The 18,492-nt window shown below is 54.5% G+C and overlaps 2 protein-coding genes across 2 annotated transcripts; one reads left to right on the top strand and one right to left on the bottom strand.

Annotated features, from left to right (window-relative positions):
• The first annotated feature begins 412 nt into the window (after window positions 1-412).
• On the top strand, window positions 413-8,054 carry cdk4 (cyclin dependent kinase 4). The gene is made up of 8 exons (XM_088916801.1): window positions 413-692; window positions 3,557-3,781; window positions 3,882-4,017; window positions 4,131-4,298; window positions 4,421-4,530; window positions 6,492-6,542; window positions 6,800-6,935; window positions 7,240-8,054. The coding sequence occupies exons 2-8, from the start codon at window positions 3,564-3,566 to the stop codon at window positions 7,315-7,317; spliced, it is 897 nt and encodes a 298-aa protein (XP_088772927.1). The 5' UTR covers window positions 413-692; window positions 3,557-3,563; the 3' UTR covers window positions 7,318-8,054.
• A 1,586-nt stretch (window positions 8,055-9,640) lies between these two features.
• Window positions 9,641-18,098, bottom strand: tspan31 (tetraspanin 31). The gene is made up of 6 exons (XM_088916813.1): window positions 17,868-18,098; window positions 14,403-14,570; window positions 14,012-14,092; window positions 13,707-13,847; window positions 13,499-13,609; window positions 9,641-13,388 (listed from the first exon to the last, which is right to left on the bottom strand). Exons 1-6 carry the CDS (start codon window positions 17,928-17,930, stop codon window positions 13,314-13,316), a joined length of 639 nt encoding a protein of 212 aa, XP_088772939.1. The 5' UTR covers window positions 17,931-18,098; the 3' UTR covers window positions 9,641-13,313.
• Window positions 18,099-18,492: the final 394 nt, after the last annotated feature.

Here is an 18,492-nt window from a genome sequence, read left to right as displayed (position 1 = left end):
GTAATATTTGGGAGAAAAAACCTTTCTTCATCTTTCTAAAAATACGCTTGTGTTCACACAAATATGGTTTGCAACAAAAGTTTTGCCGCCAAAAAGACGTGGGCTCTTACGTGCATTACAAAGACCTCTCGCTTCAAACCCGACTTCTTCCTGGTCTGTGCTGCAAAACCTCTTCACAGTGCACAGTTAGAAAATCGGATATCATGGTAAAGCTGCGGAATTAGGTCCTGCTGGAGATTTATATGTGTAAACAATATTACCCTTAAACGCATAACCGCACCTCATAATCACAATTAAAAGCTTCTGGCACTTCGCTGTCTGATGTGAAATTTTTATGAATTAATAATTCCGAGGGGGGCGGAGCCAACAAGGGAGTCAGTGCTGCTGAAGGTGCGAAAGGGATTGGCTCTGTGGGCGAGGGGGCGTGTCCCCCGGACAGGAAGCTGGTCGAGGCTGGATTGATGGCCATGAATGAGCCTTCGCAGTGTTTGGGGAGGAAAAAGTCAGGCCAAAGTTTTCTACATTTTTTAGACATATAAACAAACCATTTTAGCGACAAAAGGGGGGAAAAAACATCTGTAGGCGCGCTCTCTTCGAGCACCTCCGGATGGAATCGAGCTCTTCAAAGGCCAGAAGAATAACTGATTAAAAATGAGTTTAATTGTGCATTAAAACAGTCGGAAAGCAACGTGGTAAGTAGACAACTCAGCGAACCTATTTTACCTTTTCAAGCCGCCGAGGTGTGTACAGATGGTAAAGGAAAATGCAAGAATGCCGTCTGAGAACTGTCGAACTGAACACACGCTGCGGTTTACGAGCGTTAACGAACCACGTTCGGCCGAGCACATCGGAACGACTCGCATCTAGAAAAGTCAAATGTTAATCGCGTCTTTTTTTTAAAAAAAAAAAAAAAATGACGAGGCAGCCGAGATTAAAACTGCCGTGGGACAAGTGGCGACCCCACGGCCGAACTGCGGGAGGGGGCAGTTTGTTAGCCCGGAAGGTGAACACCCAGCCCGGCAGCGCGACCCGGTTCGGGTGGCTGGACTGTTGAGGCGAGACCCCGAACCGCAGGTACCGGGCCTTTGACCCACCCCGGCCGACTGGTTAACAAAGGAGAAGTTGCGTCCCGGTCACCACGTGCTGGAGAAAGCCCCCGCGCTCGCGGCTGCCCCGGGGGAGGGAGGCCCGAGGGAACCGGCCTTCGGTCCCGCGTCCTGACCGGGCTCCGTGGCGCCCCAGCCCAGAAAATGTCGGACTCGAAATAATAACACAGTCACGCTTTTCAAAACTCAGAGCTCCGGCTGTGGTGCATTCGAGCTACCGGACTGGATTCCTCGGTTCGCTTCAAAATGGAGCCGGGTCCGAACTCCACAGGGCCCTCGGTTCCGGCTGCCTCGATCCCCCCCTTCCGTCCCCTCTCCGAGTCCGGCCCGAAGAGGGGCTGGTCGTTTCCGAGCGCTGCTGTTGCCGGACATCCGCAGTGACACCGCCTGTACTGGTCTCTAGAAACCCAGTCGTCACCACCGCTGCCCGGGGGTTTCTGCGGGGTCAGCAGCGGAGCGCTGCTGTCTGTACATCTAATTCAAAACAGGAACAGGCAGAGGGTAATTCCGTGGAAAATGTTTGCTTGGTCCTTTGAAGCCAACCTACTGTGACTCAACTCCCCACTCGAAAGTATTTCAGTACAGGCTGCCTGTATCTGACCGCCTTAGAGTAATGTATATGTAGTGACCGATCATTTAATTATTCGAAAATAAATCGAAAAGTCCATTCGGGGGACACACGGGTGTCGATACAGAACATGTTTCCTTCCCCAGCGCACAAACACTTTTGTGTTTTTTATTCTATAACACTTTCTATTGTGCTGATGGTCATGAATGAAGGCGTCAACAGTATTATCAGGAGCAGTTCCAGTTCAGACTCACCGGGTTTCTCAAGTTGGCGTAGCCAGGCGGTATCCACACCGAGACGTGTCTCACCAGTGCACCAGGTGACCTTGCACCTCCTGGAAGAAGCTGAGGAACTCGGGTCTCGCGGGTCGCCTGGTGACGAAAGCGCGGTGTCCGACCTCTCCAGTAGGTGGCGCTATAAAGAAGAGGGTGGGTGTAAGCAGTGGGTACAGACGTTGAATGGACTTATATTTGGGTTTCCCTGTTTTCATCTGCGTGATATCACTGACTTCACACAGTACACTCCTGGTTGGGCTTGCGCGTGCGCGTGTTTTGTCATGAATCAGTGGCGGTGCGGAGCTTTAGGCCTGCTGGCCTGATTGCTGGGCTCCCTCCCGGCTGGATTTGCTCGGAGATGGGGTGGGCCATCTCCTGCCCCACCCGGGAGTGGTCACCTGGCCTGGGTGGCCCAGGGGCCGGCGGTGCTGTAGTTACAGGGCGGTCCGGGCTCGGTGGGGTGGGGGGGAGAGGCGACCCCTGTCAGCCTGTCTCTCCCTCTGCCTGCGTGACTGTGGCGGCTCTCTCGCTCCCCTCAGGAATGTGCTGGTGACCGAGTTCCTGGCTCGCTGGGGCTGTAGGTCAGATTCCACAGGCTGGGGAATTCCAGCTGCCCGGCCCTGTGGTCAGGGAGGGGGGCAGTGGGAGAGTGGCGCGACTCTCGCCTGCCTGCCGCGGGGCTGTAGCCCGGTGTGTTTGCGTCTGAGCTGCAGACGGGGAAGGTTCGGCCCGGGGCTGTGTCTGGACTGATTCAGGAGCAGTAGCAGCAGCAGCAGTGCTGTTGCGTTGTGGAGGCTGTGAGGTCACAGGAGCCCTGTCCCGCAAGAGGAGGCCGTCCAGCCCCTGTGGCAGCTGGTAGCTCACTGATCCGAGGGTCTCCTCTGGCCATGGCTCGTTCCACTCTCCCACAACCCTTGGGGTAAAGTAGCCTCCTGTTTTCAGTATCGAATCCACACCCCTGTAGTGTCCGCATGTCCAGGAGCTCGTGTTGCCTGTGGGTTGACCTTGCTAATGGCTTTGTGGATGTTGAAAACTTGTATCGGGTTCCCTCATCGTTTCCTCGGCCCAAGACTAAAGAGGTTCAGTTCCTGCAGCCGGTCAGTGTAGGACAGTCCCTGGAGTGTATCTTGTCGTTCTCCTCTGCACTGATTCTAGAGTGTGGTGATGAAAATTGAACAGTATTCTAAATGAGGCCTTACTAACGCATTTTGTAATTTTAACATCCTTTGATTTAATTTCTGTGCTTAACTTCTAGTCCTAACATTGTTTTTAGAATTGCTTCCCCACAGGGTCTAAAAGATCTAAACATAAAAACTGGAGCCTCTTTGAGTTTATTAGTTTGCTACCTGTTTGTGACACAAAGCACTTGTCTACGTTGTCTCCAAAGATGTTTGCCTAGTCAAGATTATTCTTGTAGAAAATTTAAAAATTCATGCTGAGCTTGAATTTTTAATGTTAAGAGTTGCACACAATATTCTAAATGAGGTCTTGCTAACAGACCGACCAGTTTTAAAATCACCTCCTTTAATGGAAGTGATGGCTTTGGAACTACATTTCCCAGAAGTCTCTCCCCAGCCTGTCTCTCATCGTCGCCCTCTGTCTGCCAGGCTGGGAATGGCGCAGGAGAGCGTGGTGCAGTACGAGCCGGTGGCGGAGATCGGAGGAGGCGCGTACGGGACGGTGTACAAGGCGCGGGACCGGCAGAGCGGGCAGTTCGTGGCCCTGAAGAGCGTCCGGGTGCAGACGGACCAGGACGGGCTGCCGCTGTCCACGGTGCGGGAGGTGGCCCTGCTGAAGAGGCTGGAGCAGTTCGACCACCCCAACGTGGTGAAGTGAGACCTCGGCCGCCGGCACCCACGCGCGTGAACCCCCATGCCCTGTCCCGGTCCGGCCCGGTCTCACAGTCTGTGTGTGCGTGTGTCTGCGCCGCAGGCTGATGGACGTGTGTGCCACTCTGCGGACGGACCAGGAGACGAAGGTCACCCTGGTGTTCGAGCACGTGGACCAGGATCTCAAGACCTACCTGGACAAGGCGCCGCCCCCCGGCCTTCCGCCTGACAGGATTCGGGTAAGGGCAGCCCGCCTGACCTATGGCCTCGCCCCTCTTGGCGATCCTTCCACGGGGTCCGCGAGCCGGCGAACAGCCCCACAGCGTCTCTCTCTCTCTCTCCCCGCTCGCAGGACCTGATGCAGCAGCTGCTGTCCGGCCTGGCCTTCCTCCACTCGAACCGCGTGCTGCACCGCGACCTCAAGCCCGAGAACATCCTGGTGACGAGCCGCGGCCAGGTCAAGCTGGCGGACTTCGGCCTGGCGCGCATCTACAGCTGCCACATGGCGCTCACGCCTGTGGTAAGAGCCGGCAGTGCGCCCCCTGCTGGGCGGATCGCATATTGTTCCTTTAACTGTGCCGCGCGCGTCCTCGCGAGCTGGTGCAGCTGTGTGTGTTTGACGCGCCTCTCTGGCTCCCCCAGGTGGTGACTCTGTGGTACCGCTCCCCGGAGGTTCTGCTCCAGTCGTCCTACGCCACGCCGGTCGACATCTGGAGCACCGGCTGCATCTTCGCCGAGATGTTCCGCCGCAGGTGGGTCTTGGCCCTGGGTTCAAGTCAGGGTGGGATGTCCGCCAGGACCTGGGTTCGAGCAGGTGGCGGTTTCCACAGTCCACAGCGGAAGGCTTGCTGGTGTTTGTCAGGGACGAATCAGTAAAGGGGGGGGGGCTAATAATGGGCTTAATTTGATTAGCGGGTGTAAGATTGGGGGTTGTGGGAATTCTGACCCATCCAGCCTGTTTTGTTGTAAGTGAAATACGACCGGCGATTGTAACCAGCTGTGACCTAGAGCTTCAACAGCATGTCTTCTCACTCCAGAACCCCAGAACCGCTAATCCCCCTTGTACGCATCTCCCACTGCAGCCCTGGGGCGCTCTGGTCTCAGCTGGGTGCGGGGCAGTTGTGTGGGGCAGTGTGGCATTGCTGTTAGAATGGGAGGCATGTCTTTTTCCGGGGATTATCTCTGAGAACTGTAACTAGGTTTTCCCTGGTCTTGCAGACAGGTTCCCAAGCAAGCCTGGGCTCATCCTGTCTTAGAGAAAGAGAAAGTGGGAGGTGCGTTCTGTAGGGTTCTCTGCCAACCCGCACAGCGATTCCATTTAACTGTTTCTTGTTGAATTTATCTGCCAAATGGTTTGGCTGTAGCTCTCTGCTGCCACCCTGTGGACAGTGGGGGCACTGCAGCTCTGCAGCCTCCATGTGGTTTTCAGATAAAGGAGGCCCAGCAGGCTTCTTCTCTTATCTCACAGCAACAACCTCAACGGCCAAAGCAGAAAACAGTGCGTCAGCCCAGTTTCCGTTAGATTTGAGGACCAGGATGGGGGCATGAGCGGTGCGCTCATAGTGCTGTATTGAAGAGCTGAATCCTACAGCTTTTCGAATATCACGGAGGTTTTCTACAAAAGGAGAGGAGGCCAAGAAGACGGCAGAACCGTGCTGTGCTGTGCCGAGCCGAGTCTCGTACACAGCTGTTAGAAAACCTGAATCCCGCTCCTCATTGTGGTTGAGGACATGAGCCCCACGGCTCATGGTAAAACCTGGACTGGCTCACACTGCTGCGCACAGGGAGTCTGATTGCTTCCCCAGCAGGTGGCAGATGTGTCCATCAAGGGAATGTTCATTTCTTGAAGTGCAGTCCCATCCCTTTGACACGCGTTCAAAATATTTCCTCTTCAAGGTCCGTGGTTAAGGTCCCAGGATTTGCAGTCCAGCTGAACACATTTCAGAGGAGGAGCAGGCAGAGCACCGCTACAATACTGAGTGTGCTCATCTGCCCCTGTGTCCAGAGCAGCCCACAGGGGCCTGGGGCAGGAGTGTGCTCATCTGCCCCTGTGTCCAGAGCAGCCCACAGGGGCCTGGGGCAGGAGTGTGCTCATCTGCCCCTGTGTCCAGAGCAGCCCACAGGGGCCTGGGGCAGGAGTGTGCTCATCTGCCCCCCGTCTCCAGGGAGCCTGCAGAGGCTTGGGGCAGGAGTGTGCTCATCTGCCTGTGTCTAGGGAGCCAGCAGAGGGAGCCTGCAGAGGCCAGGGGCAGAGAACTGCAGCACAGACCCTGACATCATTTATTCCTTTTTTTTAATTGTATAATGTTAGCATGCCCAAAGGGGTTGGGCAGCCAGTTGACCTTGGACCGCTAGAGGTTTGTTTTCTCCTTACTAAGGAGTTTTCGGTTCCTCTCCTCCCTTGTCTTCTGGTCTTTTCTGTTCTGTCTTCACAACATGTATGGTCACTTGCTTTGTTAAGCTCCTTGGGGCAACCTTGTTGTGAAAGTCGCTATATAAAAATGAATTGAATCTGGACCTGGGTTTGAAGTCTTGTCTGAAAGACGCCCCCCTGGAGGCTCAGTATGTCAGTCAGGGGACACACTCAGTGAGGTGGGGTTCATCGGACGTGCTGCACATCAGATACGGGGGACATGTCAACTGTACTAATACGTCTGCCCAGAAGTGTCGGGATGGCTCCCTAAAACAGTCTCCTTCTCCCTCCCTCCCCCAGGCCGCTGTTCTGTGGAGACTCGGACGTGGACCAGCTGGGGAAGATTTTTGAGTAAGTGTGAGGCACGGAGAGAGCTGCCAGTGGTAACTGGAGTTTCTTCGTCTCCCAGTTCAGTTCCAGTTGGCCGAAGGACTGGTGTTTCTGGTTGGCTAGGGGATTCCTGTGTGCGCTGAATGTGATTGGCTGACGGTTGTCTTCACAGCAGGCAAGCCCTTCTGTCTGGCGGTGCTTGTGATCTGGTTGGCTGCTGTTTTCCTCCCTCGACATTTGATTGGTTAGTAACGTTCTGTCTCCCTCTCTTGTCCCAGTGTGATTGGCCTGCCGCCGGAGGAGGAGTGGCCCGCTGATGTCACACTGTCGCGGTGCGCCTTCAAGCCACGCGGCCCCCGTGCCATCACAGACTGTGTGCCTGAGATCGGCCACCAGGGGGCGAACCTGCTGCTTGTGAGTGGGGGGGCGAAGATAGGGAGGGGGGGGGGCGTGTTTCAAATATATTCATTCCATTTAAATCAGAAATGTATACATCAAACTCGGGAAAGAATGGTGGCCTATATCAGGTACAAGTGAGAATCAAATGATATAGTTGATCCAAGAAAAAGCAAGCAAAGAATTATATGAAGGCAAGTCGTATAGTTGCGTACACATGACGTAACCCTTTTTATATGGTCTTAAAATAATCCTGTCCGTTTGTGACCGGCCAACGAAACCAGCCGCCTGTGCGTCATCGTCGTCATGTGCTGTTTTTCAGGAGATGTTGACCTTTAACCCCCTGCGGCGGATCTCTGCCCTGAATGCGCTGGAGCACCCTTACTTCCAGGAGGGGTGACTGATGATCAGCTGGGAGACGGGAGGCGTCGTGGTGACCGGTGGGGGGGGGGGAGGGAGAGGGGCCGAGGGGACATTATTCCTATGCGAGGTGGGAGTGCAGGAGAGTGAGACCCTCAGTGCACAGCAGTCGGACTCGACAGACTGCAGGAGGCTCCGGTGAGCCCAGCTGGGTGCAGTGCTCCTCGTCTGTGAGCTCATCTGCACGACATGAGGAGCATTTTCATTCGATATATTCGCTTTTTTTTTTGCCTCCTGGGTTGCAGGCTTAGCAAGATGCTCAAGTGGTTTCTACATGCTGGTCCAGATCCCAGTTCCTCAGGGCTTCCCCCTGTCCTGCTCTCCTCTCCCACCGGTTCTCTGCTGCGGTGAGAACTCCTCTCGGGAGAGTCTCGCCCCCTTCTGGCCCACGGTTCAATTCAGTAATTAAGCCTGATCAATAAGGTTACCCGAGTAAGAGCTGAGCTGGATGGGAAAGCAGGAGACATTGGGATACTCCAGGACATGGACACTGGGGGAGTCCTCATGCATCTGTCTCTGAAGGGGGGTGCAGGTCAGAGGTTCTGGGACGGCAGGATGGTGGCGACGGGAGAGTGACTCTCGCTGCATGGGGGTGTCAGGGCAGTATTGACCATGACCACAAGTGCCCCTTAGATCTCTCACACTGCCACCTGTACAATTTAATCATATATTATATATATGTTTCTAAAGCATTAATAAACACATTCTGCTCTTTTATATCTTTCCTTAATTTTTTTTAAAATCACGCATGTGGTTGGGAGGAGTTTTGCAAGTGTTTCGACAGTGGGGGCGACCGTGCAGTTCTGTCAGTGAGGGGGTCTCTGATTGGCCTCTTTGAGGAGTCTGTGAGGGGGGTCTGTGAGGAGGCTGTGAGCTGAGTCTCAGTGCCGCAGCTGGGGGGACCGTGAGGGGGGTGTCTGATCGCCCAGCTGGAGGGACCACGGGGGGGGGGGGGTGTCTGATCGTCCCAGCTGGAGGGACCGTGAGGGGGGGGTGTCTGATCGTCCCAGCTGGAGGGACCGTGGGTGGGGGGGAGGGGGTGTCTCCGATTGCCCCAGCTGGAGGGACTGTGGGGGGGGGGTGTCTGATTGCCCCAGCTGGAGGGACCGTGGGGGGTGTCTGTGATCGTCCCAGCTGGAGGGACCGTGGGGGGTGTCTGTGATCGTCCCAGCTGGAGGGACCACGGGGGGTGTCTCTGATTGCCCAGCTGGAGGGACCGTGGGGGGTGTCTCTCAGCACATCAATGGCCGATGTTCGGTTCTGCAGCGAAGGGACCCTGCAGGCGAGTGCGAAAGGGGCGCTGTTGTCCACGTGCTGCCGCCGCCACCACCTTCCTACCAGCGCTCTGTGCTGCGATGGTGCTGGAGCCGCACACAGGAAGTCATTGAGCACTGTCACGCCAGCAGCCGAGGCTCCTGGGAAGATGCATAAAAACCGATAAGATCATGTGCAGACTCTGGGTAATTTATTAAGTGAACAATAAAACTGATTAGATTCCCATTGCACAGCAGCTTGATCCATTACAGGTTTTACCTGCACAAACGAGCTGTTCCACTAATTCTATGTAATATCCTGTAACTTAATGTGCTTTAACTGTCATTTGGACTTATGTTTTAGAAACAGTGCCATTGTACATATGCAAATATTGCTTGATTATTTTACTTGCAAAGTGTGATAACTAAAAGACCACCTATAGCATAGTAAGAGCTGACGACAGTCAGCCAGTTCAAATAAGAGCCGAGCTGTGGAATTGAGAGCTGTGCTGGAACAATACTAGTAGGTGTATGTAGGATTGTAGCGCCCCAGCACAGCTGCTCTCCCTGGCCGGTCAACTTGTCTTCTGGTCATGCCAGCCTGGACTCTCAATCAATTAATTTGTCTTTATTACCACTGTTTCTGGGTCGTTAATAATGGAGGATTACAAATTACCTATAAAACATGAATTGACAAGGAGTGAATCTGACAATAAGACCAATGATCTGACCCAGCTATTGGTTTAATTGTTCTTTGGCCCCTAATTGAAAGTCAGGGCCACTCCTATAGACCTGATTTCTGTTCTGCTTGCCCACTCATGTGCCCGGCCAGCGGTTTCATTAATTAAACTAATTACTCTTGTTGTCACAATTAATAAGGCAAGCTTCTTACCACCTCGCAGAGCGCCATCTGGAAGCAACTGCCCATTTTGTATCACCTCTTGTTTCACAGACAGGCGCTTGATTGACTTCCCAAAGACCACTGGATTTCTGGAAATTCGGTTTGCCCAGAATTTTTCCCCAGTGCTCAAAGCAAAAGGCACAGGCCAGGAGATTTGTTTTATTGTCTCTTTATTTAATCTTTAATTACTATTTACACTTCAAAACTGATGCCTAAAAACAGGGAAATCAGGCAGGTGGGAGGACGACTGCAGGGGGTAGCTGCCAGTCGGACACAGAGGAAATCAAACAGGAAGTGACAGGAGCATCCAGCCCTGATCCTGGTCCCACTAGTGCAGATTAACAAGATCTGTGACTGAGGAGACCCCTCTCTAATCAGTACTTAACAAGCAAAACCAGCTGGTTATGATCTTAACTGGACCAGTTCAACAGCTACTCTCAGCTCTTCTGGCGTCACTGCTGCTTTAAAGAGACGTGAAACACTTCCAGGGACACTGACCACCCCAGCACCAGGACTGGACACCCTGCAGACACACTGACCCCCCCAGGACTGGACAACTCTGCTTCAGTACATCAACACAAGCTACTGGACTAACAAGGACTGACTTAACTGCTGTGCAGCAGCTATAAAACTAACCCTGTATCCTGTGACTTAATGTATTTGAACTGTCATTTGGCTCAAAGCAGATGCATGCCAGACCCTCTGTAGCTGCAAGCATGCTTCCATTAGCACTGGAACTGTCCACAATACCTCAGGGTCCTGGTTCCACATAATTCTTCATCCAATCTTTCCCCCGTCCACCAGTGGGTTTTCTGGGTCTCTCTTTGAATCAACTACAAAAAGACTTATAGATCTGGGTTATATTAAACCAATTAAGTCTTGAGTGAGGCCAATAACAAAACTGTTCCAGTCTTGTGCTGGTAATGTCTTAAAGAGACCTAGAAAAGCTGGACTGTGGCGCCAAGACCCCCAAGTTGGGGACCCTGGTCTCTTGGGCACTGAGGCTACAGAGGGAAGCCTGTCCCACCCCCCAGAGAGCAGAAGCCCTTGTCCTCTTGACACTAACATTGGCAGCAGAGCTGGTGGCGCTCACCTTGTTACAGTGTATTCATAGCGAAATCAGGAATCACAACAAAATGCACCATTAAAAAATATTGATGACAGCACAAAGGGAAGAGATGCAGGAAGGGGCTCTGGAGGGCAGGAGCTGCCCAGCTGTGCCACCTGGCATTCATACCCACTGCTTGTCCAGCGACATCACCAGAGCTGCCTGGACAGGAGCCCCGTTTCCCCACCAGCCCCCAGGGCACCAAGAGAGGCCTCACGTCTACAGCAGGCAGTTATCCCTTCCATTAGTGGAGGCTGGAAGGATCATCCAGGAAGTAACGAGTGGCTGTGAAGCCATGTGTTAATTTACCAACTGACTGGCTCACTGAACAGAGCTGGACTGGAAGGAAATCTGGCAATTCCTGTACCCCCCACCAGGAGCAGCTCTGGAGACGCTGGGAGTAATGGGATCGGGCAGAGTTGGAGATGGCAGGATGGGCCGGCAGGGCCCATACTTGACTGCGCCCTATTTTCCACATCAGGTCCCCCCTCCTAGCTGCCCCCGCCTGCCCGACTAGGAGCACAGAAACGCCGGAATTTCACTCCGAACGCCAACCCCCAGGGCCATCAGTGCGCTGCGAGGTCACGGGGAAGGACTGGGCGGCCCGGACTGGAACCCGGGACAGGGGGAGAGGAACAGACGTGACTCGCCCTACGAGCGCAAAGTTAAGACAAAATTGAGAAAAATCACTAAACCACTTAATAGCAACACCATGGAAAAACATAAAACTTGAGCACTTTATCACATTAAAAAGAAGCGATCTACCTCACTGTGAAAGCCACTCCCAGATTGGGCAGAACAGCACTGATCATGAGGACCGTGATGAAGACAGCCGCCAGGACACCAGTGGCTTCTGGCTTCCCATCCAACACAAACTCATCCAATTACGTACAGCCTTAATTAATCCCGACGAGGGCCGAGGGACTGGGGTCCTGTAGGAGCAGTGCAGGCCCAAGGAAACAACCTGGCCAATCATATTGGTGGTCAGCCTTGGCCCGTCCAGTCCAGCACATCACACACCTCGGATCCTTGCACTGGATTACAGAACTGACCACCAATCGCTTAATTGCCCCTGGAGTCTAGAGTGGTAAAGCTGGAACGGATGCAATGTGCAACAGAGCAGAGGAGTCGAGGTCACCCACCCCTGGCCTCACCCCTGCCAGCTCAAACTTCAACAGCCCGCTCAAACTAATTATTGGCCAATTAAAACTGGAGCAGCTTTTAATGCCGATTTAACAGAAGCTTTAACGAATGTTGAAAAGAAGCCTGTTGGTACTGGAGTCGGACACCCCTGTTCCAGCTGATCTGTTCCGTTCCGGCCGATCATTAATTACATAAGGGGGGCCAGCCGCAGCAGTCAGGTAAGTAATTCCTCAGCGTCAGCGTCGGGGAATAAACATCACCTCCAGCAGGATTAATTATGCCCGTAATTGCTTAAGTAATTAAGAAATCGCAGGTTCAGTTGGAACGAGAACCAGGAGACTGCAGCTGGAGACAGAAGCCCTGGATTAAACAATAAAGCTGCCCTCCTGACAGTTATTCCCAAGCAGGAGCTTAAGCTCCTTGGAAAACTGTGGGACTCTGGGTGGAGGAGAGAGGACAGTCCTGCTGGACTGAAGACCCCCAAGCAGAGGGGCAGGAAGGAGATGACTGGGGCTGCTTCCCTCAGCAGCGCAGAGCGGTCACGCACCCGGACGATCACACACAGCAGCGACTGTAGACCCCCCCCGCTCCCAGAGGGTCACAGCGTCCGTGTCAGGCTTCCTTCCAAACCCCAGCCTCGCCCATTCCTAATTGATCGGGCTACAGGACCGATCGGACAGCCTGACGCACCGCCCCCCAGCGTTTTCAGAGGGCAAACGAACCTCATGTCAAGAGCGTCTCCATCAGCAGCGCGAGGCCGCAGATTAAACACGGTAACAAGGGTCAGAAACACCCCACCTCCGGTGAAGACGACAAGATCCGTTAGTCCGGCTGAAAGCGGAGAAGATTCCGGCCCGAGCAGCGCTGCAGGCAGGCCGTCGGACATCCTGGCCGATTCGCCACGCAGGAAACAGTCTCCTCGCATCGAGGATGGTGCAGATGGCGGTGGGGGGGTAGGTGTTGGCACTGCAAACCCCAAGGGTGGTGGGGCGAGGTGGGGCAGGACTGGAACAGTGAGCCTTGCCATCATGCACAGGGGGACAAAGCAAGCGGATTCCTTGGCCTCCTTCCTCGCCTGCGGGCCTGACCTAGCGTGCTTCCAGGCTGCTGATGCCAGGTCCGGTACCATGGGGTTCTGCCACGCAGAGGTCTCCAGCCCTGCTCCTGACTCAACTCTCCTCTGCTTGCATTTGCCAGTTAGACCGGCTGGAGCTGATCCAAGGGAAGGTCTCAACGAAAGCTGCAGGCCTTGGCACTCACCCGCGCCAGGGCTGGACACCTCTCTGTGGCGGAGGATGTATGGTTTGGCGATCCTGCGCCACCCCGGGCTCAGGAAGAGGCGAGGCTAACTACGGAGGCTGTGCCGGAAGGGTGCCTATCGGTGTGTTTGACTGTGTAGGTGTAGGAGTATGGGCGTGTTTCACGTGTGTCTGTGTGCGCTGGGCCGCCTCCTACATGCGTGTCTTTAGCTACATGACTGTGTGTGTCTGCCGGTCTGGATAGCTGGGTAACGGTGTGTGTGCGTACTTGACGACCTGTCCAGTGGGGTGTGAGCGAATGAAAAGGGGTCACTATAGGAAGGCACTGGGGTTCGCTCTGGGATCCTTCTGGTTTCTGTATCGCACAGCCAGCCACACCCCCAGGATCTGAAACACGAAGAGGACAAAACTCAGTGCGATGAAACGGAGACTCCGAGACGGTTCGGCTATGGAGCGCGCGCGGCTGGGGGAGACCAGCCCAGCCCCAGGCGACGGACCTCCGTGAAGCTGAAGAAGAGCCCCACGCCGCCCAGGATCTGCAGCGCCTCGGTGGAGTGCTGGAGCATCTTCTCCCCACAGGTGTGGCAGGACGCCTTCAGCTTGCAATCCTGGGGCGAGAGGGAGGGCAACCGCGTCACCAACGAGATCAAAACTCGCCACAGCCTCCGGCCGGCGATCGGCGGCCTCGCGGGCGCGCTGGCTCACCGCGTGGCAGGCGCCCACGTCGTGCAGGAACTGCGCCTGGGCCTCCGTGGTGTTGAGCAGGCCGCAGCAGTTCAGCCGCGTCTCCAGGTCCTGCCGGGTGGCGTTACCCATGAGGCCCCAGGTCGAGTTCAGCAGCTTCACCTGCGCAAAACACACGGAGCCGTCACGGGGGGCGGGCACGCGAGGGCGAGACCCCCGAGGCACCAGATCAGCCCCCTCTGCTCTGTGGAGAGGGAGGGAGAGAGAAGGAGCAAATGGGGGGAACACACAAGCGTATGAGGGGGGTGTCGATGCGGCTAACTCACCTGCTGGTCCCGGTTTATGGCTAGGCAGGAGCAGGACACTCCGAACTGAAAGAGGAAGACGAGGAAGAGGATGACCATATACTGAGAGAGAGAGAGAGAGAGCCAGGTCAAGGAACACAGACACACCACCTAGCAGTTCAGCCACGCAGGGCACAGAGAGGGACACAAGCACCTCCTCCAGCTGGTCCTTGAAGCGCCTCAGGGAGCTGGCAGCTTGTTATAGACACCCGCCACCCCTTTGCGTAAAGAAAGGCCTCCCGTCCCAAGTCATATACTCAGGAACCAATGGTGACTCCCCCGTAACCCTCCACCCCCCCCAACATGAACCCGAAGCGCCGCCGGGTGCTGGGGGCACAGCTCGGGCGAGGCCGCCACCAGGGAGGAAGGATACGAAGAACAGCATGACTTGGTGGTGGTTGATGGCGCCGATCAGCCCGACCACGGCGATGAGCAGCAGGAAGACGCCCACAGCGATGACCCCGCCGATGATGTGGATGCTGGACACGATGCCGAAACCCTTCCCCCAGGCCGCCACGCCGATCAGGAGCAGCCCCACCAGCTGGAAGACACACAGAGGGACACATGGCAACATCCGGAACAGCGCACACACTTGTGAAGCCTTCACGTAAGGCGGCTGACGAAGAGGGAGGGGAGCTACTCTTCCAGGAAGGCATGTAGACCGATTGAAACTGCGGATACTTTCAGAAGAAGGACCCAAGGCGAACCGCCTTCCCTATTTCATCTGTCACACAACAGTCAGCAGCCATATCACCCTGCAACTCGCAGCTGGCAGCCCACTGAAGCTCAGCAGGTGTGAGCCTGGCCAGTACCTGGATGGGAGACTCCTGGGAAAAACTAAGGCTGCTGCTGGAAGAGGTGTTAGTGGGGCCAGTAGGGGGTGCTCACCCTGTGGTCTGTGTGGGTCCTAATGCCCCAGTATAGTGATGAGGACACAATACTGTAAAAAGGTGTCATCCTTCAGGATGTCCTGACTCTCTGTGGTCATTAAAAATCCCAGGACATTTCTCAAAAAGAGTAGGGGTGTAACCCCGGCATCCTGGCCAAATTTCCCATTGGCCTCCTAATAATCCCCCTCTCTGAACTGGCTTCATCACTCTGCTCTCCTCCCCACTGAGAGCTGGTGTGTGGGGAGCGTACTGGGGCACTATGGCTGCTGTCACATCATCCAGGTGGTGGAGGGGATCCCCATTACCTTGTAAAACGCTTTGAGTGGAGTATCCAGCGAAGTGCTATATAAGTATAAACAATTATTAACAGACTTGGATGTTGAGACTCTCTTAAGGTTCTGCACTAAGATCTACCAGCGTCAAACATGAAATAAAAACAGACTGGGCTACTCCCTTCAGAGATCTGTCAAAACCCAGTTCCAGGGCTGCTTGTGACAAGGGAGGGAGACAGCGTGTTGAGCAACACAGAAAGAAGAACTGGAAAGTGCAAAGTACAGACCGTGATACATCAGGAACATGTGACCCTAGTTCAACAACCTGAGATCACAGTGGACACATGGCCAACTTCCTACTCCTCTCTCAACTCTTTCACTCCCAGCAGATTTTCACACGACCATACACGTATTCTTACTGCGAGAGCTCAAAACCACAAGAACAGTCACCAGCTTCGTGCACCGCTCCTCCAGAAGGCCTCGCTGGCGGGCTAGCGAGGGGGGGGGGGGGGGGGTTCTGCTCTCCCATCGAGACGCTGCTCACACCTCGACTCGACCGGCGCTCTCGGCCACCACCGGAATCGAACCCGGGCCTTTGTCAAGCACGAAGCACGCGACGGAGAGTCCAGTCTCGCACCCGGTTCTCCCTCGGTCTCCAGTCCAGCCCCACACAGACCAGATCGTGCAGAACCCTCGGCTCAGCCCGGGAGTCGGCACCAGTCACTCACAGCTACGGCCAATGAACTGCAGGAGGACTCCAGCGGAAGGAAAGGCAGACTCTCCTGCAACTCCCTAGACTTTTTAATTAGACTTGAAATGAATGGAGTCCCTGTGTAGCGGAGCTAGTTTGGATACGGTGACGTCAGCGCCCTCCCTGCGCGTAGCAGGGACCTCAGCTGCCTGGGCTGGGGGAGGTCTCCTTTAGCTCACTCGGCTGGTTCCCTGTTGCGTTATGCCGGAGACCCGGGGTCACGCCCCAGGTGTTGCGGGACGAACCGGTGGGGTGGAGCGGCGAGGGCACGAGCCCGCGCGGAACCGCCACGGTCCCACCTACACTTTTTAATTAGGCTTGAAATTACAGTGCCGCCCCTGACCGAACCTACAAGGGACTTCCAGTGTCTAGTCTGGGTGATTAAATCAATCACTGACGGAACGAGTTGGCAATTGGCACAGTCTTTCACCCCACAGAGACGTCCCCGGTCCCCAGAGGTCAGGCGGGAAACAGACAGAACCCATGAGCTTCGGGTCTGTTTGTTTTTTTCCATTTAAAAAAAAAAAAACATTTTCCCTCCTGTCACGGGAAAAGGATTAAGAATCCCGATGCACAGCTAAATAATGAAGCTCTTCTGTGGCAACCACCATCCTTAATGAGCCCCTGCTGTCACTCACAAGTATGATGGCCTTACAGTCATGCTCCCAGAGGTCTCCGCGTCCTCCCTGAGCGCACGTATGGAGCACACTGAAAGACTTTTAAGCTTCTCTATGCTGAAGCCAACGATAGGGACCATGTCCTGTGTTCGAGCGTTAGATGATTTCAGCTTATTAATGATCATTAATAAATAATAGGCTTATTATTAATGAGATTGTTTGGGGTCTTGTGCAAACTGCAGGTGAAGCGCAGTAAAACACTGCTTTAAGACTCGCCAGTGTCTAAGGTGTCAGACCTCAGGTCTTGGGAAAGTAAGGGCAGAAACGGAGAGCGGACCAGTCCAGAGAGAGGAGGACAGGGCTAAGCTGAAGGCTCAGGTCATTAGTAACGCAGCTGCCCCCCGCCAGCAGACCCTGGCCTGCGGGACAGCGCTCAGGGGTCTTGACCCGGGACCTCCGGCTGGGAGGTTGTAGGTTCAGGCAGGGCTGAAGACTCTTTAACCGAGAGCCTGTTCGGCATCCGGTCGCATAAACTACATTCCGCTGATCCGATAAATACCCAGACCGTTAACGGGAGTTTGGAAACGATCAACCGCAAAAACTACCACGACTGTTTTCAAATGAACTGTCGTGCCACGGACGGTTTTGCCACATGAGACGGAGGTACGCTTCCATTTCCTGCGCAACCAACCGTCCTACGGACGACACCGATCACAGCCGAGCCGGACCAGAGCAGCGCCACGACACCGCTGGGCTTGAACTCAAACGACGCGAAGTCAGAAGCCAGGACCCCGATCCGCCGGCCACCGCTGACCACCAAACACTGTGGCCAGTCTCCGCTGACGTCACCCCGGACAGACGACACTCTCCGTTACTCTCTGCGGGCCTGCGATAACCTCTGCCACTGCTGAGAACAGCAACGCCTCGGTTTTCATAGACTAAAGGTCCTCTTTATTTAAAAAAAAATCTATTTTCGCAAACGACTCTGACATGGTCGCCGGATACTATTCTCCTAACTCGCAGCTTTTATTTTTTTACTGGCGTCTCTAAACAGACGAGCAGTGGTTACTGCTCCTGTTCGTGGAGATGGGGGTTGTCTGTACAATTCAGTTCGTGACGGGATTTTCATTTTCAGCGCTTGTGGACAGTCCCTCCACCTGGAGAGAGTCCAGAGGCCATGTTTCTGGCGGTGGGGGGGACGCAGTGCCCGACCCACCAGCGGTAAGGAAATCACTGCCGCGCTAGTGAACTGGACCTTCACCCGAATTGAGAAACAACAGAGCAGAATGCGTTAGGCTCCATACTCACCATATAAACCACGTTAAGGGAGCAAAGCGCATTTTTTGAGCACGTAAATCCGCCGCAGACCATCTTCGGAACTCGATTTATAAACACTCGAATGTAAAGGAACAGGATTTACTGGCTTAAATAACGCTTACTTTGTCATCTATTGATCTATAGCCCAGAGACGAAACCAATCCCAACCCGTAACAGGGAGAGGCACTGTCTCTTTAAATCTGCAGAACGGATTTCCTCCCTGCTGCCGTCATCCTCCTGCCGAATTATTGGGTGAGGGCCCTGTCACTCATCATCATCTCCCGCCCCCCGTTTCCCGCCGGTCAATAAAGGGCTCACTCACCACACGAACGTCATCGCGGACCTCGGGCGAGACTCTCGAATGATTGGTTGGAAGAAGCGTCGGTTTGACGGCTTTGGGGGCTCTTATTGGTTACTATAAGCTGTGGGGGGTGGAGTCATCCGGGAGCAACCTTTTGTTTAAGCCCTGTTTCTGATTCTCATTGGCTGCACTCCGGCTGTCAATCTTAGCGGGGGGGGTGGCATGTTGTGCTGCGAAGCGTACCGTTACATACGTGATACATCATGAGTGTGGACCGGATATAAATAGATCAAGAATATTACGTTGAATGGCTGC

This window comes from Atractosteus spatula, chromosome 1, assembly GCF_055471065.1.
Source record: "Atractosteus spatula isolate fAtrSpa1 chromosome 1, fAtrSpa1.hap1, whole genome shotgun sequence".
In the NCBI taxonomy this organism is placed as follows: domain Eukaryota; kingdom Metazoa; phylum Chordata; class Actinopteri; order Semionotiformes; family Lepisosteidae; genus Atractosteus; species Atractosteus spatula.
This window is presented reverse-complemented; position numbering and strand designations above follow the sequence as displayed.

Coding starts and splice junctions, on each gene's coding strand:
- cdk4 (XM_088916801.1), top strand. CDS start 3,564: ATGGCGCAGGAGAGCGTGGTGCAGTACGAGCCGGTGGCGGAGATCGGA. Junction 4,299..4,420: donor ACATGGCGCTCACGCCTGTG/GTAAGAGCCGGC, acceptor TGGCTCCCCCAG/GTGGTGACTCTGTGGTACCG. Junction 6,543..6,799: donor CAGCTGGGGAAGATTTTTGA/GTAAGTGTGAGG, acceptor CTCTTGTCCCAG/TGTGATTGGCCTGCCGCCGG.
- tspan31 (XM_088916813.1), bottom strand. CDS start 17,930: ATGGTCTGCGGCGGATTTACGTGCTCAAAAAATGCGCTTTGCTCCCTT. Junction 14,093..14,402: donor ACCAAGTCATGCTGTTCTTC/GTATCCTTCCTC, acceptor TCTCTCTCTCAG/TATATGGTCATCCTCTTCCT. Junction 13,389..13,498: donor TCTTCTTCAGCTTCACGGAG/GTCCGTCGCCTG, acceptor TTCGTGTTTCAG/ATCCTGGGGGTGTGGCTGGC.